Source organism: Acipenser ruthenus, unplaced genomic scaffold, assembly GCF_902713425.1.
Source record: "Acipenser ruthenus unplaced genomic scaffold, fAciRut3.2 maternal haplotype, whole genome shotgun sequence".
In the NCBI taxonomy this organism is placed as follows: domain Eukaryota; kingdom Metazoa; phylum Chordata; class Actinopteri; order Acipenseriformes; family Acipenseridae; genus Acipenser; species Acipenser ruthenus.
The window spans coordinates 27,414-52,675 of NW_026708307.1; the positions used below are offsets into that span (position 1 = coordinate 27,414).

The 25,262-nt window shown below is 42.3% G+C and overlaps 1 protein-coding gene across 1 annotated transcript in view; it reads left to right on the top strand.

Annotated features, from left to right (window-relative positions):
• Window positions 1-334: 334 nt before the first annotated feature.
• The window catches only part of LOC131696711 (drebrin-like protein), a gene marked incomplete at its 3' end in the record, with an annotated part of 46,925 nt that continues 21,997 nt past the window's right edge, over window positions 335-25,262 (top strand). The window contains exon 1 of the mRNA XM_059020746.1: window positions 335-832. Coding sequence (XP_058876729.1) covers window positions 747-832 — 86 coding nt within the window. The remainder of the gene's footprint in view (window positions 833-25,262) is intronic.

Below are 25,262 nucleotides of genomic sequence, written 5' to 3' on the forward strand. Positions count from 1 at the left end.
TGCCACACCATGCGTTTAGTGTTTTGCATATAATACTGCGGAACCTGCAAGAGGTGCACACAACGTACTGCATGAAAGACAATGCTTAAAATTCAGAATAACATTTGCAAATGAAACAGAAAGCAAGAACTAAGCAGTAACTCAAAATAATATGGTATATTATTAGAAAAAAATGGCACAAATGAATAAATAAACAAGCTAATGAAATACAGTTTAGTTGAAAGGGCGGATGAGGTCAGCTTTTCTGAAGTTCGTTAAGACAAGGTTCAGCATAAGCAACTGGAAGCATAACAGATCGGCCAAACACGCCTCTACAGTCTCCGCCTCCAGGCAACGCGAGCTGGTTTTATTATCATTATTACTACAATACGTTGAGTTGGTCAAGTCTCAGCTTTGCCTCCGAGGACGAAGGAGCCCACGAAGTCCCTCCCCAAAAGCCAGACCTCTGTGTGCCGTCGGGTTTGGACTGAAGTCCAGCATAGTTTGCTTAACGGTCTGCTGCTAGCTTTTTTCAGGAGGTGGGGCTTTTGGCTCAAGGTTTTTCTCAAGACGTTATTTTTTCGCTGCTGAAGTTTGAAACAGACTTTGGCTGCTCGACTGACTAGCTACACGTCTGCTCGCTCGCCCGCTTGCAAGGAAGGAGCTTTTTATACGTGTGTGTTTCTACTGGAAAGAAGAGTAATACAAAGTAAATAATTACCGTAATCCAGCAAGTGGAAGACCAGAGGAAAAAGGTGCATTTCAACATGACAGCGATAGATTTGGACACGTACAGCCTGTCACTTCTAACAGCCAAAGAAGACATCCAAAACCCCAGATCGTCCACTAACTGGTAAGAAAATAAACAGAGATATATTTAAATGTTTCAGTTTCCTTTTGTTAGTGTCTGTGCAGCTGTTGAATCAATTTCGTTCCGAGTCCTATTATTGCTCTAAAATGTGATAACAGTGTAGCCACATTGTGGCACTGTGGGGGAAGTTAGGGTTATTCTAGTTGCTGTTCGTGATGTGAGGTGCATGTCAAATGGAAAAATGAGTCAGACAGCTTTAACAGCGCGGTACCACTCAAATGAATGTTTCATTGTTAACGAAGTTGCTGCAGGTCCCTGCTGAATAAATAGTGCGTGCGATGCTGGGCAGGTTACCGAATACACACACAGCCTCCCGTGTTGCTGAGAGAGCGGGTTAACTGGTTTTTCCATTTCCCTGTACGAGCGCTGTGTTTGTGGCAGTGAACTCCATCACCTGCAGCACCGCAAAGGGACGGTGGGCATGGTCCACGGGATGAAGGCTTTGTGCTAACGGGGAGTCCGTCTGCTGCCAGGTTCCAAACTACTGTAGTCATAATTGAGCAACGATGTTTAGATGTCCCCGCTACATACACAGTGAGCTCTGTCTTGTGCCAGATCATATCGGGTTTCAAGATGTTGAAAGTAACGGAGAAAGATTTTTTTTTTCCTTCTCGGTAATGTACATTCTGTAAATGGCTTTGTGCCTGTCACTTTTGTTCCGTGGGCCATTGCTACAAATTGATACTCCTGGAATAGTTCCCCGCCCCTTTACCCAAAGGAACACACACATATAGCACACGCTTTGTGTGGCAAATGAGTGTTACCCCCGATTTTAAATTACACCCATTGCCACGTGTGTGTATGTGGGTACATGAAGACGTTTCCATGGTGATTTTATAAAAAATACCTCTATTTTTAATGAATATGAGTCATCTTTTAAAAACAATCCTAATATTAAATAACCATGATAATAACCACTTTTCTATCAACAATGAACTTCAGCAAAATGTAATTTAGTAACTTTTAACAACATTTCTGTACTTTGTTGTTCTACCATCAGCTGTACCAATGTAACAATTATCTGAGAACAAAGACCTTGTTGGCATTGTAATTTATAACAAATATTTAAACAATTCAAAAAGCAAGTAACAATACAATACAAGTCAGTTACGTCCATGTATCAAACCTGCACTTAGACGTGAAACAGATTCGGACAGTTTTATCATCTTAACTCATCTCTGTTTGCGTGTGCGTGTGCGTGCGTGTGCGTGTGCATGTAAAAATGACATCTAGGACAAGGGGGAGGAGTGGTCAATATTTCCTCTGCAGAGGTGAAAATAAAACACCCCCACGGTCTTGCTGTTTTTTAATTCTATTAAGAGTTATTGTTCCTGCCAGCGACTTCCTTCCCTGCTGAAAATCCCTGCAGTTTACCAGCTGCTGGTGAGCGCGGGAAAGCCCTTCTACTGTACTGTGGGTACCATAGGCAGCCTGTGGAATCCAGTTTAGCTATATAGATGAAATCAATGGAAAAACAGAAATAGTGTTATCATTGAGTCATCAAGACCAGCTGAGACAATTTCTACTGAACTACACATCGTTTTTGTCTTGAAGTATCGCTTTGTGAAAAAGGGGGTGAAAGAAGAGGGCTTGTGAACTTCCAGCCTGCTAACTTGTAGCCTCTGGTCACTGGAGAGAGCTGGGAAGCTGAACCCTCAGTTACTGGTTTCTAACAGTGTTTTGCTGGCTGGTATTTAGAACCCCAGCACAGGTTTACAGCAATAGGATCAATGTAGGACAAGGGGACAGGTTATGTATGTATGTATGTATGTATGTATGAATGTGTGTGTGTGTATGTATGTGTGTATGTATATATGTATGTGTGTGTGTATGTATCTATTTATGCATTTAGTTATATGATGCATATTTAAACTGCCCTTTATTTCTTAAGGTAGCACTTTAAGTAATCTGGACTGTCGTTAGCACAATGTTCCACACAGCTAATCCCCGTGGAAGCACTGACAATTGCAGACTTTAAAAATCAGACAGCAATCAAACTGTCTGAGTACAAATGTTTTTTCCAGCTCCTAATTCATCACCAGGTCCCTAATACTACAAGCGTACCTTTGGGGGAGAGAGTATGCGCTGTGTCTGTGCTGCCAGCATGCTGTCTGGTTCATGGCCTTGGAGAAGTGTAATCACTCTTTTTAAAATAGACTGAAGATTACAGTTTAAGAGAAGGGATACACTTTTTTGTACAGGAAGTTGCTACCTCTCTGGCCTTCAGATGTCAGACAATGGTGCATTCCTAATATAGAGCTGGTTGGATGTTGATGTGTTTTTTAATTGGCTGTCTGAAAAGGGGGGTGGAGAAAGGTCTTGATGACATTGCCTCCCCTGTTGCACTGCACTGCACTGCGCTGGGACTTGGGGGGGAACCAATTTGGGATGTTTTGAAAAATGATCCCCTTTCCGCACTCAGCCCTGGCCTCGGGGCCACAAAAGATTATTTCATTTACAGAAGTTGTTTACAAGCACATGAAGGCCGCATCACTGATGAGTTGATAAAGAGAACAGAATTCACAGCCCTCTTGTTAGCACTGTTGGTTTTATTCAATGCTGCACGATTACTTTCCAAACCACCTCTCTCTCCAAGTCTGCGATGTCCCCTATAAAAAGTTTGCCTCTGCTTTTCTCATAGTTATACTATGCATTTAACAGAGCTTCCTCTAGTTTGCTATGTTTTTTAATATGCTTTATCATACCTTGCTGGGCTGTACAATGCTTACCTATGCTTTACCATGCTTTCACTGTGCTTTAATACACTCTTCAATGCTTTTACTATGGGAAACATTTATAAGGGGTGTGCAAAACATGTCTTGTGAGATTCTAGTGGACCGTATGTGTGTTTATTTATCTTGACACAGATTAATAACAAATGGCATAGTTTCAATCTTCCTTACATGCTTGTGTGGTGTATCACATCCTGGCAAAGTGGTTAACAGTGTGCAGGTGTAGGTGATCAATAATCAGACAAATAATGATAATCCAGGTGCAGTGAAGGTTTAATTGTGCCTGATGGCTAACAGCAGTAAACAATAACAATGTTAATGAAGCAGTACAGCGGCGTGTATTGCTTATTTGTAATCCGCAGGTTGGCCCTGAAAAAATAACAGTCCCGTTTCAGTTCACCCACACGTAACACAAACACAAACACAAACACCAGTCCACAGTGCGTGCTCTAGTGCTCGTGGTGAATACAGTTCTTTAGTGTTAAACAAAAGTGCAGTGCTGTTGATCCGGGTTTAGTGCTGGCCTTTGGCGACAGCTCCGGATCGTGTTAGCCATCCAAATAGTATTATTAACGACAAACAAAACACTCACATTTCACAACACAGGTTCTCCTTCTGGTCATTTAATGTAAGCATTCACAAAGGAACAGAGCACATCACTACGCCCCCTTTTTATAATGTCACCCATGACCCCTTGGTCAACGAGCGCATCCGCTCCTCCAATCCGCGGATGCCACGCCGTTTCCCGTCCGGGTCATTGAGTTCGTATACCGTAGCTTTGCCCCCTTTCTAGATGGCCGACTTCCACCTAACCCTGGGAATAAGCTGCCGTGCATTTAGTGCAGGGTATTCTGCTCCCTTTATACTCAGCACCGACTTTAGAAATGCTGTACAGAGTGGTTTAGCCGTCCCTCCACAGGGGTATTAGTTTAGCAGTCTCTCCACCTGTTCAGTTTCTAGGCAGCAGCAGAAGACCACAGTCTGGTTAACAGGCTGCTGTCATAGCATGTCTCTGGGTGCTCTATATGACCACAACAATAGTCAACAGCGCCCCCTATGATTCAGGATCTCTGATTCAAACCTGCTAGCAGGCCCCTCATGGCTCTCGCTGTAGACAGTGTTTGTGTCTTTCCTCAGTGTTAGCAGCCAGCACCTCAGTACTCGACGGATGTCGCACACTACATCAGAGGGAAAAAAATAAATTTCAGCACCCTGTGTGAAAACACTCTTCAAAAACTTGACACAATGAGACCCTGCACCTGGGTAATGCATTCCCTGTTTTCCACCAAGGTCATGCAAATCCTGTTTGGTTAACAAGTTTATCAAATGATATAATTCTTTAAGAATTTACCATAACGCAACATGTATGCTTTGATGCGTTTGTTCCTAAAGCTCATCCCGTATGATTAAATACCTCGCCTCTACCTCGCCTTTTTTTCAAGAAGCCCTTGAAAATGTATATTTTATATAAGAATGAAAGATAGAAAGAAAAGAGAAAAAAGAAGAGAAAGAAAGAAAGACAGACAAGTGTTATTTTGAAATGAGTGACAGCATTAAAAACGTGAATTAAGGACTTTTAGTATCCAAAACACATGATTATCAGAACAAAGCCCGTCTCAGTGGACTTTTGATTCCTTTTCGGAATTGTAATAATTCCAAAACTCCAAAAAAGCAGCATTCGCATGGGCGAAGATGGGATGGCATTAGTGTTCTGTGTCATGTAGTGAAAGCTACCGTAAACCTCATAAATGAAACAGCACCCTGTTCTCACCTGAACTCGTACACAGTCTGGCCTTGCTAGTGTGCCGGCTGCGATAAGCCGTGCCATGGAAATGCCAGCCTTCCCCCATGCCGAGCACAGCTTTCAGTACGCATGGAAATGGGTTTAGGGGGTTGATGAAAAAAACATGGTTGTGAAATAAAAGTAAGAAAGCAGTAAAAGAAAGAAAGAAGAAAGAAAGAAAGAAAGAAAGAAAGAAAGAAAGAATTGCACCAATCGCCTATTTTAGTTTTTCTCATTATGTAAAGACACCTGAGTTGCTTTGGTTTTGACTGTGAAGGGAGATAAACCCTAGCTCTTGATGGGCACTCTTAGCCAGGAAGCCTTCCCTGCGCTGACAGTGTAGTAGGAAGTATCTGGGGTAGATAAGGAGCCAGGAGAATATCCAGGAAACAGCTGCCTGCCAGGAATTCCCTCGGCACACCTGAGCGAAACTGAGATAGGAGAAGGCAAACAAATAAAGCAGGTGATGAACTGTGAGCTCCTGCAGCTTCAACATTCCTTTGGATCTTCAATGATCTTCAGCTGGAATCGCTCTGTATCCCCCTGTGTCAATCTAACTCGACACGTCTGTGTGCTGATAGGGAGGGTGATGGTAAACCTGTGGAAGAGGTTCCCTTAGAAAAGTTTCCCAGGGTAAAAGCATAGCAAAGTGTAATACACCATAGTGAAAGCATGGTAAAGCACAGTTATGAAGCATATTAATAAACATGGCAAACGATGGTAAACAACAGAAACATTGAGCATGGTAAAACTGCAAAAAATACAGTGCAAAAATACTGTGGTAAACTTTTACTAGGGTTGTAGCTACCTGTAACCACACAAACCACAAGTATGTGTATTAACCAGTGCACAATAAAGCCAGACTCGATTGCACAAGGAGTTTAACCTCACAATCTGTAAGGACACAACACCGCCAGTTACTTATGTGTAGGTGTGTACGTATGTATGGATGAATGGATAGTCCTATCAATAAGGTTTGGGGCCCCCTTTCTGAAAGAAATTATTCAAGCGAGTTCATTCACACACCGACATAATTGGCCCATGGTCCTAATGTGTGTCTTTTAACATTGAGTTCACTAGGCGTGAGCTGAGGGGTGTAAGGATAGGGCAGAAGAAGCAGAAAGGATCAGTTAGTAGGACAGGGTGCTGGCTAGAAAGGACCAGACTTAGGATAGAGGAGTGGGCTGAAGCCCTGACTAGTTACAGACCGACGGGCCCGGACTTAGAAACTAGGATAGAAAAGTGGTCATTGATGATACCAACACATCCCAGGGGCAAAGGACCCAGTGACCGAAAACACACACAAGGGTTATGGCTCGAGGAGCCGCTCCTCGGGAGGAAGGCAGTCCCGATAGACCAGGACACGAAAGGAGGTAGAGAGAGAGAGAGTACCCAGCATCAGAGACTTCTGTGAAGGGGCGCTCGTTAAACCCCCTGATTGGCTGAGACTCCACGCTACCTGAAAAAAGGACAAAGCATTGAGGTTAGTATGGGACTCGAGCACTGAAAGCAGCCAAGTCCCGAAAGAAAGGCAGAATATAGAACAGATCCTCGAGTGAGGTAAGATAAGCGCAGGAGCTGCGACAGGACAGAGTGTGGCCAGGGGTCCGTTCTGACTCACATGGTGAGAACCCCCCTGAAGGTAAGGAGAGCACATGCCAATGCATAACATAAACACAAGACCAGAAAGACAAACGAGACAAACAGAGGGATGGTTAGTGATTTTATGTGTATACCTGCCGCTCAGTGTAGAGGAAGAAAACCCTTGAGGGCGATTAGGGGAATACCTCTGGTGGCCCCGGCGAACAGGAAGCCCCCACTCTGGGCATACTAGCAATTTAAAAATGGGCTGCAACTATATGAGAGGAGGATGAATGAATGTAAGAATCCACCGCAGAAGAGGACCAGCTCCCCATATTCTTGATCAGGCTGTGATTGATGCTGGCCCTCGCAGTGGAGGTGGCTGCAGCTTTACACAATGAATGGGGGTGTAGAGCCAAGGGGGGAGGCCTGCTCTGGAGATGAGGGTGGAGTAGTGGGTTGTTAACCAGTGACGAGTGGTGATAGAGCGAGAGGAATCAAATGAACAGAGGGTCTGCGGAGAGGCAGAGTTTTCTGCTGGGGATATACCTTGATGTTGAAAAGAAAGGGTGATAGGGGACTCGATACTTGACAGCTGAATGAACTGGCCACGCTGAAATTGATACGTCTTGGAAGTACGCAGCCGAATGATGAAGTAGGCGTCTGAAATAGAAGAAAGGTCAAAGAAACGAATACCCACCGCGGGGAAACTAGAAGCAGAAGAAACAGTGAATTCGGAGCTTCTGAGGAGACAAGAAGGCTAAGAGGCAGATGATCTCCATGAGGAGATCATCTGCCTCTTTTTTGTGAACAACTATCGGAATTTCACAGCAAGTTTACGAACAGTTTGCATCTCATTAGAAATAGATTTGCAACGCCGAAAGTCAAAATCTAGAACTTCCGGAAGTAAATTAAACATTACACTGTAATAGTTACACTGTAACATTTTTGGGGGGGTTCATTTTTTTAAAGTAACTAAATGCACGCAAACGTTTAAACAGGAAGTTTTACATACAAACAGATAGGTGTATCTACAATAACAGACGCAAACCAAACTCGTAAATCAGCAAAAAATGATGATACATCAAGCGTAAGCGCGAAACTTCAATATTATAATGAGATTTGCACATTCGCATACGTGCTTTGAAACGAACAGTCGTAATGAAACTACCGCAGCAGGGATGAAACTACGTTAGGGGAGTGAAAATGACATTAATACATCGCGGGTAAGTCTACGAAGTCAAAAAATCCTACGAAAAGTCAAGATACGAAAGAAAAATCAATGATTCATAGAGCCCTTAAACAGTAAACTAAAGCAACCTTTGCATGCTGCAATAGTGAGCAGATCTGAAGAGGGAGCCGAGATTTGCTGTAGCGAGGAGTGATTAACAGTAGAGGGTGGGATCTGCTGAACAGTGCAAAGATCTAAGGCAGTAAATGATGAGTGTTTGCTACAAAACGAAACACTAGACAGCAAAGGTGCAGGTGATCAGGGCTTAAATAGGAAAATAGGTACTAATTAACAGGAAATTAGAAGCCCCCAGCTCCACGCCCCGAACTGCGCAAGCTAGCATTTAAAATATAGATTTGCTCTTTCAAACAGAGGATGTGCTGCCAAGGGAGCAGAATGTTCCACTGTTTGTTATACAATATGTATGTCTACAGTTTGTGAAGGAGGAATTCAAGATTAGTGTAATAACCTTTATTTAGACCTACATACCTTTTGTGGTGAGTACAAGACAAGATTAACAGGTGGTAAAGAAGACATCGGGGTTTCATAGCGACAGCATAAAAATGGGTTAGCCATGTGTACTGTTGAGAAACAGAGGGGTCTTTCCACATCCTCGTCATGGGTTATTTAAAGACAGCTTCTAAGAATAAATTACAATTTGAAATTCTTTAAAACTCTTCTAAACTTCTGTTGGCTTCATTAACAACAGTCAGGAACAGTTTCGCCAATATCCTGAACTTCATTATAAATAAAAACGGACACTGAAAAACCATTCTTCAAATAGTTAGTGAGTAGGAGCGTATTTTCAAAGCGTTTAACTCCTAATTAACTCATATCTTTTTTTAAAGAGGTAAAACACCTGTTAATTTTACAAAACTAAAACCAAAGAACTAAGGTATATATTTTGAGTCCTCTGTTTTGTATCTCTGCTGCAGAACACTGTGGGCTTCTAATAATACCTGAGAGGGCTGCGTGTGTCACTGCTCTGCTCAATTACGTATGGGAAGCATATCACAAAATGCACAACATCATTTGTTATTTTTTAATCCTAAAACAAGAGAAATTCAGTTATTGGGATGTAGTTCCTTGTCTGTCGCAAGGCCTGTTAAGCAGTGAGAGATGTGTTTGCTCCCTTCAACCTACTACGGGAGGTCCTCTATACCTTGTGTAATACATCAAACCTTGATGGTCTATTTTGTTGCCTTTGCTAGATCTCTTTCCTCAGTTGAAAGCCTCCCCCAGTCCATGGTTGCATATCCAGGCTGTGACCCCTCAGAGACCCCTCTGTCCTGTCCACAATCCAAACAAAGGTAGGAGTCTCCCAGCACCATTTATTGTGGAGATGAATTGCTGTGTGCGGGGTGATAGGGGCTATGCTTACAAGGTTTATATCTGTTTATTTAAGGGTAGTTTGACAGCCCCATTAAACAGCCCCCTCATGGCTGGGCTCACAGACACTGAGACAATGCTTCCTTCATGCGCAGTGTACAGGGGCCCTTTCTTCTCCCCTTGCACAGTTGTTGTGTTGCTGAAACATTGGGAGGGGTTCTTCAGCAGCCAGTTTGGATTTCCCCAGTTTTTCAAAGAGTTTAGTCCAGGTTTGATAAATGAACAGGCGTCTTTATGGTATTGGCGCAACAGAATTCCATGTAATTCCAGATCCTGTCCCCCTCTGTTTAAAGGGAAATGAATATTGATTTTCAGGATTGTAACACATCTGTGTATTCCCAAAGCACTGAGTGCACTGGGCGTTCTTTCTGGCCAGTGCTGGATGAGATAGCCAGTCTGATTAAAGAACTTCCTCCTCTTAATGTGTTTGAAGCGGAAATAGCTGACATGTCTTCTTGATTGCCTTGTCTGCAGCGCAGGGTTCAGCTAACAAGTGTGGCCTGTTGTGTTAGTGCAGACAGAAACAAGACAGGTTCAGGAAAATACAAGCAGAGGAGATAAACAAGGAACAGTAATTCAATCTCTTCATTCACAAAAAAAATGCCTTTTCTGAGTGTCCATCAGCACCTCGCTTCTCATTTGAGTTACAGGGCCTAATTTACAAAGCTTTAGCGACTGTTTTTAGGAATGTTTTGTTAAGAACTGTTTTTTAAAGCTGATTTTGATGAACTCAGGATTCCAGACACAGCTGTGTGCTGCGCAGCTTGGAGTGGTTCTGATGAGTAGGTGTGCCGTGCATTTCATGTTAACCTACAGGGCATGTGCGTTCAGTGACCTACATGATTGCTTATCACCTTGGTTATCACTGTTTAAATAAAGATTTCATAAAAGGCTTTTGGATTCTTTCCAGATTTGCACAGCACTGTCTTTTTGTTCCCGACCCCTCTTCTCTCTCCTTAGCAGAACTAAACGATCAATCTCCGAGCTGAAAACTCCTGTCAGCTATTACATAGCTATTACATAGCTATTATTATTTATTTTTTAGCCGACGGCCTTATCGAGGGCGGTTTACAATTGTTACAAGATATCACATTCTTTACATACAATTACATTATTTTTTTACACATTATTTTTACATACAATTACCCATTTATACAGCTGGGTTTTTACTGGAGCAATCTCGGTAAAGTACCTTGCTCAAGTGTACAGCAGCAGCGTCCCCCACCTGGGATTGAACCCATGACCCTCTGGTCAAGACTCCAGAGCCCTAACCACTACTCCACACTGCTGCAGCTATTAAAGTATGTCATAATCACAAGTTCAGTATATGGCCATTTTGCAGTTTTTCCATGATTATACTATGTATTTACGATAGTGTGCCCATGTTTTTAAATATGGTTTAGCATACCTATGCTTTACTGTGCTTTCACTATGCTTCGTTGCACTTCCCTGCTCATACTATGTGTCTCCAATAGGGGAGCCACCTCTAATGTAAAAAAAAAAAAAAAAAACAGGACAGCCGAACTTAAATCATAAAACTACAGTAAAACAAAGAGCCAGCAGCACCGCTGCCTGTACTGACACTCAGCTGATGCTGTGCATCAAGGTTATAGTGATAGTCGATTTGAATATCTGAGACAGTTTATTAGAATAACTATGAGAAACACATATTCCAGTTTTCCATCGTTACACTGTGCATTTACCATAGTTTACCCTGGTTTTAATATGATTTACAATGCCTACCTGTGATTTACCACGTTTTCACTGTGCTTTACTACACTGTGCTCTGCTTTTACCGTGGGAATCGTATATAAGGTGGTGTACTGCTGGGAATACTGCATTGTATCTTGGTTGATCTAATCAGAGTCAGACAGTAAAACCTGTGCTCACCTTACTGGAACTCCAGGTGTTAGGAACAGGCTGTCATGTGATGCTGTGCCTGTGCTCACCTTACTGGAACTCCGGGTGTTAGGAACAGGCTGTCGTGTGATGCTGTGCCTGTGCTCACCTTACTGGAACTCCGGGTGTTAGGAACAGGCTGTCGTGTGATGCTGTGCCTGTGCTCACCTTACTGGAACTCCGGGTGTTAGGAACAGGCTGTCGTGTGATGCTGTGCCTGTGCTCACCTTAGTGGAACTCCGGGTGTTAGGAACAGGCTGTCGTGTGATGCTGTGCCTGTGCTCACCTTACTGGAACTCCGGGTGTTAGGAACAGGCTGTCGTGTGATGCTGTGCCTGTGCTCACCTTACTGGAACTCCGGGTGTTAGGAACAGGCTGTCGTGTGATGCTGTGCCTGTGCTCACCTTACTGGAACTCCGGGTGTTAGGAACAGGCTGTCGTGTGATGCTGTGCCTGTGCTCACCTTACTGGAACTCCGGGTGTTAGGAACAGGCTGTCGTGTGATGCTGTGCCTGTGCTCACCTTACTGGAACTCCGGGTGTTAGGAACAGGCTGTCGTGTGATGCTGTGCCTGTGCTCACCTTACTGGAACTCCGGGTGTTAGGAACAGGCTGTCGTGTGATGCTGTGCCTGTGCTCACCTTACTGGAACTCCGGGTGTTAGGAACAGGCTGTCGTGTGATGCTGTGCCTGTGCTCACCTTACTGGAACTCCGGGTGTTAGGAACAGGCTGTCGTGTGATGCTGTGCCTGTGCTCACGTTACTGGAACTCCGGGTGTTAGGAACAGGCTGTCGTGTGATGCTGTGCCTGTGCTCACCTTACTGGAACTCCGGGTGTTAGGAACAGGCTGTCATGTGATGCTGTGCCTGTGCTCACCTTACTGGAACTCCGGGTGTTAGGAACAGGCTGTCGTGTGATGCTGTGCCTGTGTTCTGTTTCCCACAGAGATAGCACATCAAAGTGTAATAAAGCACAGTGAAAGCATAGCAAAGTGTAATAAAGCACAGTGAAAGCATCGCAAAGTGTAATAAAGCACAGTGAAAGTGTGGTTAAGCACATATAGTACCCAGACAGTTATAGCAAAGAAAAAGAAAAAAAAACACGTCAATTCATCTGCCTGGTCTAAGCATGGGGAAGCTGCAAAGTGACCATGCAGATGTATTGTGGAAACTGTAACAGAATACTGTATGTGCAGATCAGTGTGCAATTTGAAACAAGTCCCACAGCAAATTGTAAACCTGCCTGGTTCAGGCATGGCTGGAGCAACCCAGTCTGTTGTAGAGTTTATTGAGCTTGTCCGAGGCTCAGGAATGTGCAGAACTGTAACCCTGGAGAGGAAGTAGCGAGCACGGGATTTACTGCTGAACGCGAGTACAGATTTATTATGTAACCGTCTGTGACCCCTGCCCAGTCAGTACATTAACATAACAAGCCCTTCGCATTATGCTCTCACTCATTTTGCAACAGTAACAGTTTTATTTTCCTTATAAAAAAAAACTTGGCCCCATCTTAGGAGTTCTGAATTGTTTTTATTTATCTATCTATTTATTTATTTTTATTTACCATTTTCTGTTTTAGAGAAAAACAAGGTTTCAGATGTTATATTTAAAAACAGGTTTTATTTTTATCATATACTGCCGTCCCTCTTTATTTCAATATTAGATTATAAATCAAAACTTAATATATTGAAAAAAGTGAATTGGTGAGGTGAAGGCTCCTTATACAGGACTTGTATATATTGAAAAGTGAATTGGTGAGGTGAAGGCTCCTTACACAGGACTTGTATATATTGAAAAGTGAATTGGTGAGGTGAAGGCTCCTTACACAGGACTTGTATATATTGAAAAGTGAATTGGTGAGGTGAAGGCTCCTTACACAGGACTTGTATATATTGAAAAGTGAATTGGTGAGGTGAAGGCTCCTTACACAGGACTTGTATATATTGAAAAGTGAATTGGTGAGGTGAAGGCTCCTTACACAGGACTTGTATATATTGAAAAGTGAATTGGTGAGGTGAAGGCTCCTTACACAGGACTTGTATATATTGAAAAGTGAATTGGTGAGGTGAAGGCTCCTTATACAGGACTTGTATATATTGAAAAGTGAATTGGTGAGGTGAAGGCTCCTTACACAGGACTTGTATATATTGAAAAGTGAATTGGTGAGGTGAAGGCTCCTTATACAGGACTTGTATATATTGAAAAGTGAATTGGTGAGATGAAGGCTCCTTACACAGGACTTGTATATATTGAAAAGTGAATTGGTGAGATTTAGGCTCCTTACACAGGACTTGTATATATTGAAAAATGAATTGGTGAGGTGAAGGCTCCTTACACAGGACTTGTATATATTGAAAAGTGAATGCAGCCTGATCATCACTTCCTGCCCAGTGAGAATACGCTTGATTTATAATCGCTTCACACTACAGTAATGCAGCAGGAATCCATCAGGTTAATAATCCACACCATTTCCGGGTGAAATCGGGTTTATCACAACTTAATGGAACAGGCGAGGATGAAATTGACAAATGCAAGATTGTAACCTGGACTGTCTCCCCTCTTCACACACCCGCGTGATGCTGAGGGATATCTCACTAGGGCTGAGACACATGGACGCGTTTGTGATCTCTCAGAAGGTGGAAGAGAGAGAAGACCCGATGCTGTGAACGAGAAACAGCTGCATGTTACAATCCAGCGCTAATTCATACTGGGGTGACATTTATGGGGTGTTTTTATCAGCAACATTCCTGAACAATGCTGCTATAGATCTTTTTTTTTTTATAAAACAGAATTGCTGGCTAACTTGTGATCCGAAGGTTTCCTAACTGCATGCCCTTTCACCTGCTCTCCAGTTCATTGCTCTTCCTGTTCGGGGTTTCAGAGTGACATGGCTGCACTAGCCCAGCGTGATGGTTCTCAGCTTGTTTGCACTGTAGAGTGTGGCTCTTAGAGGAAGGGTTATCAGAGGGGAGCAACCAGCAAACAATTTCCTCCTCCAATACAGGACAGCTAATAATGGCCAGTAAACGATGCATTGAGAGTATGAAAGCAAGAAGCACAAACGTGTGTATATGTAGACGCTCCACAAGGTCCTTCAGATACTACTGAAAGCCTGCCCAGCAATATCATACTATTATAACTGTCACTTCAGTGTCGGGATCATGACAGTTTCTTTTAAGTATGGGTGATGGTAGTGATTGTTGATTATTTGGCTGCTGGTCCCACCTCTCAAGATCAAGGGCAGAAGGAAGAGTAACTGATCAGGCGATGCCAGGTCAGCAGGGTGGACCATGACAAAGCAACCCCCCCACCCCATCAGGGGACAGCCTGCAATGAACTGGAGGTCGGGGATGTGGAGGATAGGGCTGCAACAGCCAGGTGAGCCAAGCAACAGCCAAGTAAGACGAGGAATCTCATTAGAGTGTGACATCGCAAAACAGCAAACGGAAAAGCTGTAGTCCTGCAGTGCTCAAGTTCAGAGGCAGGCTTTGAAGGCGTGGACAATGCATGTCACATTGGATGAAGTAATATTTTATTAATATTCATGTGAGTTGCTAAATGGTCATTCCACAGGCAGGTAGTTGACCTGAAATGACGGCCACAAAACCTTGTGCTTCCATAGTCTAAAGCTTGTTTCCTGTGGAAGTGTCTGTTCAAGGCCCTGATAGCCCAAGTTATTGTCCCGTCTGATTCATTCCAAGAGACTAGGGGCCATGTTTTCAAAGTGTCTCATTAAAGTATCTCATTCTGGATTACCAGTCAAAAACAGTGAAAGATTGCCGGCAGTGAATTTGTGATGGGCTAATGTACTGTATCTTTACCAGTAAATGCAGAGTGTTTAATGAAGTGATTACCTGTTACACAGTAATGACTGTTGATAATGACAAGGTTAAATGTTAATATTGAGATTAGGATTAATGTAATGGAGTGAATAAATTTAGGAACAAATAAACTTAAAATTAGGAAATGATTTGCAGCCTCTTAATTTGTTTAATAACATTCTCTTTGTCCCTGCCATCCTCTCTCTCTCTCTCTCTCTCTCTCTCTCTCTCTCTCTCTCTCTCTCTCCCCCCCCCTCTCTCTCTCTCTCTCTCTCTCTCTCTCTCTCTCTCTCTCTCTCTCCCCCTCACTTTCTTTTCCTCCTGCCCAGATCTCAGTGTAATAGCTCTGATCCTACCTCTCTAGTATGTGTGATCTCCCCTAACGGTCTCCTCTGAGGAAGTCTGGGAGAAGTTAATTTCTTTTAAACTCCAGAAATAGCTGCAGGACTGATGTAATCCAGTGTCCGGGGGGAGAAGATTTCTGCTGGCAGTTCTCAGGAATGTTCTCCACAATGTTGGAGTGATGTTTTTTTAAGAATCTTTATGGAATATTACAGTGCCGTTTTCCAGAGTGCTGATTTGTGCATTTCTGTGAAATTGTTTGCTTGGGAATATTTATCTGTGTGTGGAAGGCAGTGGGTTGGAGTAGCTCAGTGGTTAGAGTGCTGGGCTGCAGTGTGGAAGGCAGTGGGTTGGAGTAGCTCAGTGGTTAGAGAAGTGTCTGTGCTGCAGTGTGGGAAGCAACTCATTCTAACTGCTCAGAAGTACTGTGAGAGCTGTTTAATGTGCCAGATGAAATTTCTGTCAAACCGCAATCCCAGGCATGGTTTCCAGGAAGTTGACGTGTATCTACAGCTATGGACAAAACTTTTGCATTGCCTACAATTTTAGGATTGAGACATAATAAAAAACCCTATAAAATGTTTTGACTTCAGTGACGGTTAAACGTGCGTGACACATATCTAATTATATCATTTTGGCCTGTTCCAAACCTGTGTTCCCTGAAAAATGGACAATATTAAAAATACATATCTGAAAGTGTGTTTTAAAATAAGCAGGCTTCCATGTAGATGTACTGTAGTTGGTTTTGTTGGTACAGTACTATATTTTAACAAAAGAAGTATTTTTAATTCAGAACGATATGATTCTGAAAATATCACTTGCCAAAAGAGACGACTGGACACGTGGACTGTAATACAGTACATACTTTGAAATCAAAATGTTACCCATGCACAGAACTTTGTGAAATGTAAAAGGCAATGCAATTTAGCAAATGATAAAAAAAAACAAAAAAACAGTTTCCAGAGTTAAAACCATATCCAAAGTCAGTATTCAAAATTGCAGAATATAGTGCTCGATAAGGCCCTAATGTCACAGTTCACTTGCAAATGAAAATACACAAAAACAACTAAAGATCACAGTAAAAATACATCAAAGTATCTAAAACTGTTTAATGACTAAGTGTTACATTATTATTATTTGTTTATTTAGCAGACACCTTTATCCAAAGCGACTTACAGAGACTAGGGTGTGTGAACTATGCATCAGCTGCAGAGTCACTTACAATTACGTCTCACCTGAAAGACGGAGCACAGGGAGCGTGGGCTGTGATGGATATTCAGATAAATTGTAACACTTAAGAGACAGGCTTTGTATCAGAAAACTGGTGACGGAGTCTGAAATCACGTGTGACGTGTAAGTGCATTAATTTGTTACTTATATATAATGGGGATTGATTTTATTCTTAATACAAGGGCAGTAAAACACGACTGACGTGTATCTGGGTAACGGATATCCGAGAGTTGACTGTATTATTATTATTATTATTATTCATTTCTTAGCAGACGCCCTTATCCAGGGCGACTTACAATTGTTACAAGATATCACATTATACATTATTTCATATTATACAGATATCACATTATTTTTACATACAATTACCCATTTATACAGCTGGGTTTTTACTGGAGCAATCTAGGTAAAGTACCTTGCTCAAGGGTACAACAGCAGTGTCCCCCACTGGGGATTGAACCCACAACCCTCCGGTCAAGAGTCCAGAGCCCTAACCACTACTCCACACTGCTGCCCACTGTTGTACAGTATTTCATGTTAGATTCTTAAATGTCACAGACTTTGAACACTAGACCATCCCTCAATATTTACTGCCTGGTTCCTGATGGAACTTGGAGTGCAAAGGAAGTCAGGGAGCAAATCTGTAGCAGTCTGCAATGGTCAGGCTGGCAAACACAACCCAAATAGGCATTTCAGCAAAACTTAAATAAACACAAAACGACAAACGCTCTGGCCCCTTTAAGCCTGGGCCAGGATTTGGACCCAATCTGTCTTCTGTCCAGATTCAACTGACTAGGAGGCAGCCATTCCAGGTATACACAAGTGATCAGGTTACATTGGCAATCAGTTATCCAATACTGATACTGGAGTATTGTTTATTAGGACTATGTAATACCAGAACCCCTTTCCAACATCATCCCTTCAATACTATAACATTGTACACATCTCCTGCAGTAAACAGGAGAAAATCTGCAGGGATGGCCCATTTGGGCAAAAGTATGTGCTGCATATCACAGGTGTTTCCCATTTTCTTTCCCAGTCCCTGTTGTTGGCTGTGACACTGGGCCAAACCCTACGGGGCCTCCAAAACAAACTGTGAGCCTGCACTGGGAAAGAAGGCTTCAGCCCTCTTACTGTATCAGTCTATTAAAATCACCCGTGTTCCAGTGAGCACCTGATCAGAGTGTGTGAAATGCTCCAGGGAACAGCTTTATAATGAGCTGAGTCTAAGCCAAGGCCCTGCTGGTGCATCCACAGCCGCCAACCTGGCTTCTCTGTGCAGGTCACTGCACCCCATCCTCTCTGCCAGGCCTCCGCTTCCTACACCCCTAATCCCCTTCTCTGATGTTTAATGAGATGGTTCATGTAAACACGATCCCTGCTCTGACCCCTGTTCTGGTGAAGAGTTCCTTTATTGTATGCTTGTTATTCCTCCTAACTTCCTAAGTGTGGTTAAAGTGGCTGTAGCTAACAACAACAGAAACAAATCCACAAACCTTACCTGTCGAGCACTTCCATTCACTGTCTCATATCCTAGCAAACATGTATTTTCATTTTCAAACGTGACATCTGGTACTGAAGCCTGTGTGCAGGAGAGCTGCTGCTGGAGCTCTACCTGACATGTTGTTGTTTCTGAACAGAGCCTCCAGGCACCATAGTGGGCTCCTAGCTGATGGAGCCACAGCAACCCTACACACACTGGGTGCTGATGGGTGGATAAGGTCCATTTTTTTTGCCACTCCCTCCATTCTTGAGATTCATAAGACTTGTGTGTGTGCACAGACTCCGTGCTGCTGTTTCTAGCCAGGACAAGATACTTTGAGATATCCCTCCTTTACTAATGGAGTCCTGATCCAGTTTCATTGGTAGGATATTGTAGGTCAGTGTAATATCCAGAAGGATGTCACCTTTATAAAAGTTTACTGTAGTAAAAGCATAGCAAAGTGTAATAAAGCATAGTAAAAGCATGGTAAAGCATAGGTAAGCATGGTAAAGACCAGTTAGTTATGATAAAGCATGTTAAAAAAACATGGCCATCCAGAGTAAACTATGGTAAATGCGTAGTATAACCATAGGAAAAGCATGGGAAAAAGTGCAGACGTAGCATGCAAAAATCCCATTCCATATGATAAAAGCCTGGCACACGACAGGTTAAGTTACAGTGGCTCTGAATTCAGCTGTTTCGAGCGAATGTGTAATATGAAAAGCAGCAGGTATGCTGAGAAGAGTCAGAGCTGTTCCTGTGATCTGGGGATCAGTGCTTCTCTGAATGGCTCGGCTCTTGTTTTGCAAGTGTTGCTAACAATAGGGCCAACATTTTACCCATGTTTGGTCAGCGCTGAATGTGAAGGAAATGAAGCAATGTAATAAAACAGGCAGCGCAACGTCTGCTCTGAAATGTATTAGACGTCTTTAAATAGATGTGTGGGCCCCCCACTCATTACAGACCCAGTAGACAGTTTCGCATAGCAGTCTGGACTCCGGAAGGGAAACCTATACTGTAGAATGGTTAGATTAGACTTTTATAATAATAATAATAATAATACAGTCTAACTCGTTTCTAAGTGTTGTAGCAGGGCTAGAGCCCTGCCTGTATGCACTTTATATTCACTGTGTGTGTGGTAATTTTGTAGTCTATGGGAGGGTTGTCATGGCTGAAGGCCTAAAAGACTACATGTCCCAGAAACACTTGGGTGCATTTAAAGGGGTTGTTTAACTGAATTATTGTTTGAGTGTTTGTATTTTGGATGCTTGTGTATATAAGGGTTGTTCTACCATTAGAGTGCCTTTTGTGTCCCAAGGCCATATTTTGGATAAAACAACTGATTTTACTCAAACTAATTGATGCCTAATAAAGTATTACATAATTCATATTCACATGCTTTGTAAAAAATACACTATAAAGCATTTAGCGTGAAAATCATGCTTATTTATTAAGCAAAATGTCACATTTAGAAATGTCCCTATTCATTTTTTTTACTAACGCCATTACGAAAAAAAAACACTAAATCCTAATAAATGTATAACATTTTACCATCATAGCAGAAAACAACTCAGTACATTGTTTCTCAACTATACATTTACACAATCAATAAACATTTATTAACATAAATTAAGGTATTTAATATTGTCCCTAAATCCACTGTCAACACTGTTACTGAGGAGAACTCCCCCTGCAAAGTAATGGATCATCCCACAAAACCCGTGATCTTCAGCATGTGGCCTTATCATCAAGGAATAAGATACATGAAAACACCTGCAAGCATGTCTAAACAGTTGTTCATATATTTTTTAAAGCTAACTAGCATGTTACTGGTCAACATAACAGCAGAATACCTGTGAATAACAAGCCATAAATCCTGGTCTAAACTATATTTTGCATTAACTATGTTATGGACATATAAGTAACAGTTTTACTGTTCACAAAACAAAAACCTAGCCCACCTTGGAGCACTAGCTAAACTTTTACCCAAAGCTAAACTATTACAGGACAGCTAAGCGGTTTACCCGTTTCAAAACACATGTACCAGTTTGTACAACACACAGTTGTTTACACGCACACACAGAACTCACAGTTCCAACGCTCAGACTCCTACCTCACCCACACGCAACACAGACAAAGACAAGTGTTTTGAAACGGGTAAAAAGCTTAGCGGCCCCGTAGTTTAGTTTGGGTAAAAGTTTAGCTAGTGCTTCTAGGTGGAGCTAGGCTTTTATGTTGTGTTTTGTGAATAATAAAACACAAAACAAAAGTCTAGCTAAGCTTTTACTCAAAACTAAACTATTACAGGACAGCTAAGCGGTTTACCCATTTCAAAACACATGTACCAGTTTGTACAACACACAGTTGTTTCCACCCACTCACTCACTCACTCACTCACTCACTCACTCACTCACTCACTCACTCACTCACTGTTCCAACAAACAGACTACTACTTCACCCACATTCAGCACAGACAAAGATAAGCTTATATACACGAGCGTGTGACCCTAATTACAACAAATAATTCAATTAAACAATCCCCTCAAATGCACCCAAGTGTTTCCCATTCCCATCCCCTAGAGGCTTCTGGGACATGTAGTCTTTTAGGCCTTCGGCCATGACCCCCCTCCCATAGACTACAAAATTACCTTGCCCTGCTATAGTGTATGACCTATTTTCCATGAATATTTATACACTTAAGTGTGTTGGTGATCTGCGATCCCAGTTCTTCTTATAAAATATTAAAGTACCGCGAACAAAATGAATTATTCTGCAGTCCTAAGTATTTACTGTTGCCTCTTTGAGGCATCACTTAATTCAGGCCAACAATTAATTATTTTACTTTATTTAGCAGACTTGAATAAGAAAACACAGAACCATCAGTTTAAAATGTATTTTATTTAAATCTACAGATGTACCGTAAATGGTAAACCATGCACAGTGATGCTCATTCACAAAATACCCATTTTTACTTTCAAGAATAAAATGGAAGTAAGTTACTTCAATGCTGTATGTCCGTCACAGACAATTTACCACTTAAACGATATACACTTCAATGGGGTAGACTGTACTGCACAGTAAAGGATAGCTGATGGCTCGCAGGCCATAATAAAATGATAATAAACCATCTGGGGATTTCAGAGATATTTTTCATATTAAACTGAAGACCGAAGGCTGTGTGAATTTGTTGTCTAAACCCCCAAGCAAGTTCAAATAATTATTAGTTCATATCATTTTATTTTCGAGGTTAAAAACACAAAAAACGAACATGTTTTGACCAAACAATGGCAGTCCTCAGCGTTTCTCTCTTAAGAAGGGTGACACACGTCATCTGCTAGTATAAAATATTTTCAAACGTGTTGGCCAGTGTCTGCCTTGTCCAGTTTGCTGACTGAGCTTTTTAAACCCAGCTCTGGATTCATATCACAGTTGGTCTGGACGACTTTTAGAAGAACATACTGTAAGAAGGTTTATGGACAAAAGGAGGCCATGTGGTCCTTCAGTGCTCATCCAAGTCATGGGAGCTGATTGATCGTCAGAGCCCAATGATTTAAAATCAACAACATGACTAGGTAGCACATTCCATACCCTCGTCGCTCTTCTACCCTGTGTCCTAAGTCTATCTCCATTTCATTTCCAGCTGTGTCCTCTGGTTCTGGTGTCTGGAGTGCTCTTGAAGTATTGCTTAGATTTAGCTTTGTCAGCTCCTTTTAAGGTTGTAAATGTTATTCAGTCAGTCCTCCCTAATTCTTGTTTGTTCTTGGCTAAATAGATTCAGTTCCATCAACCTTTTCTTAAAGCCTTGGGATTAGTGTCTATCTCTTCTTTGGACTCCAGGGTCCAAAGGGTCCAGGGTCACAATGTCCCCTTGGTGTTGCATTGCCTCAGGTGTTGCATAAGACTCAGTACAATAACTGCATGATACAGCCTTGATTTGTACTCTACACTTTGTTTGACCTGTACAGCCAAGCTGTTTGTATTTTAATTGCTTCCTTACAGAGTCTGATTGCTGTCAAAGCAATTTTGATGTGGCAACGTGGCAAAGAGCAATATAAGTCATTATCAAATAGTACAGCTGTGACAGGTAAGGAGTTGCTTTAATCAAGCCACTGCAAGAGGATCTTTCTGGCTATGAACTGACTGAAGAAACCTGGGTTTGCCACCTGGAGAATTCTTCTTCTGAACAGCCTGTATTCACCCACAGATTTCTGCTTGACTTTTTCCATGGCTTGCTGAGAGTGATTGAGAAAGGCTTTAACACTGGCCACCTATCAAACAGGCCATTCTTCTACAATACCAAAATGCACTGCTTGTGGTGGCCATAATGGGGATATTGAATGGGATAAAAGTGTGCCCTGTCTTGTGCTCTGGGAGATGAACCCAGTTCACTGGATCTGAGATCACAGTACTGAGGTCACTAGCTGTATTGATTTGGCTGGTGCTACTACACAGATTACTGGGTGACTCTATACTGGATTCTTGCTGGCTCCCAGGCAGTATTGTGCTTGCTTGTTTAAATATACAGTATATTTGAGGTTAACTTGCATGCTGATATTTCCAGTACTCTTGACAGGCCAGTTAATGGCATTCGCTCATTGCCTCCACAAGAAAGCTCCGTTCTCATCTGCTTCTTGGCTGGTTCCCACAATCCCGCCACAGGGTGACTTCATCGCTGGTGATGGAGCTGTGTTGACCACAGGAGCTGGTTTCACCATCATTACTGCATGGAGCTAAGCATGCAGAGAGATGGACGCATTGCAAGTACATGCACCTTTTACAATGTCTGTCGTGTTGACCCCTATAAACGAGCTATTTAGAAAGTAATAAGTCAAGCTTCTTGTCCTATTGATGTTTTAATCTACAGTATATCTAAACAAGAATTTGACATTGCGGAAAATTGTTTCCAGTTCTGAGGGGTTGCATTAGAAGTTTTATTTGAGATGAACTAATCTGTAATTCAGTAATTACAAGCATTTTCCTTTGGGCTGTCTAAGAAGAGCGAGCGGGGCTCCACAGTCCGTGGGTGGAGTGAAATAACATAGACAACCAAAGCACTGAGGTTCTGACTAAAGCAGCTGTGCCAGTGTGACTGGCAGCGTGGTGATGCAATGAGATTGTGAACCCTGTAGGTGAGATGAGGTTAAAAGCTGTATAACCACGAATGCAGTTAAGCCCGCCTCTTTTGCTTAGTGATTACTTGTGGTGTGTGTGGTAAGGTGTGACAAAGTGGCTGAGTGGATGCAGGTGCAGGAGTGATGCAGTGCGTGAATGAAACAGATAGAGATGATTATAATCCGGTTTGGAAAGGATTTGATTAATTGTTTCCAGGTCTGGTGACCAAACAATTACTAACCAGACAAATTACTAACAGACACAAAAACAAACAAAACACTCACAAAACTGTTACGTTCTCTGGGGTCTCTCACAGTCCTTCTAGGTTCTAATACAAAACCAAAGTGAAGGAACAGATTACGATTCTCCGTCCCCTTTCATGCTGTCACACATGACCCTTTGGTAAACGAGTGCAACCGCCTCTCCAATCTGCGGCTGCCACGTCGTTTCCCTTCCTGGTCAATGCTGGCCGACTTCACTTGAACCCTGGGAAAGAACTGTCAGACCAGCCCATCCAAGGAACTCTGTTCTCGCTGCTTAGCGGCCTCACATGTCGGGAGGGAGATTTACAACCAAGAATCTTTGTATTCCTGTCACATAAGACCATGGCCTTTGATCAATTAGCATGCAGGATTTCAACCTGCAGTTTCATCAATTGCTGTATAACTGGTAAACAGTGCCATAAACATGTTTTCATCTACCTATATCATTCCATTACCATCATTCATTATCTCAACTCTAATAGGCACCTTTAGATATACTTTGTGTTAAATGACTTTTTGTCTCGTAAGCACCTCCTTTTGTTGTTTGTTTTGCATGCATTCAATTAAAAACCCATGAGTCTGTTGAGATGGTAGTGTGTACCCACTACTGAACATGTGCCTCTTCTGGCATCTCATCATTTCCTTACCCGTGAGGGGAACCTCTCGTGTTTTTGTTGCTCCATGCTCCCAGCTCGCCAGGGTGCTGGAGCAGCAGAGCCAGCGTGCGGGGAGGAGGGTGTCGGAGGATGTGTCACAGCGAGCTCTTTGTGCAGATTGAGTCTGTTCGTGGCAGAGGAGTGCTGTCGCCTCCAGATATACAGGCCTCGTGAGGCCTGGACGGGACCAGACCTCTTCGCTCTTCTGCACAGTAAAGCCAGGTTGAGGGAGCTGTTGTCAATGAGCAGCAAACTCTGACTTCCCTGAGTGTAGGCTGAAAGAGGAGAACTTAACTTTGAAAAATAAACACTTTAAAATCATACAAAACATCCTGGCTTTTTTGTTATTAACCTTTACTTCTTTGGGCTGTATGTTTGGCAGATTTGTATACATCTTGCAGACTGCTCTACATAAATGTTCCAGTCCTCAGCATGTGCACTTTTATTTGAGCTTATTGAAGGTACTTTATTGCCTTGGATGTGCTGGTGTTATAAGGTCATGTTCTTCAGCTTAAGGAATTTGTATAAGTGAGAATCACATTATAATCATCATTCATCAAAGAAAGCGGTCGCACCATGGTAAATGAAGACAGAGCCCCCCAGGTACATTACTCTGACTAATCCATGCAGTTACTTACATATTCTGAGTTCATTGTTTCTTTTGTGTCTTTCTAATATTTGTTCTTAATTATTATTATTACTATTATTATATGTATATCCCGGTAATTCTGCTGTATGTATTTTCAACCACATCCTTACTGCAGGGTGTAAATATACTTTGCAAGACATCGCTCTTCGAATCTCAACAGAAAGATTTTAAGAAAAATACTGTTTCCTGTATGATAATAATCCGTTTTATTATTTGCTTGCTGCTGCTTGGATAGTTTTGAA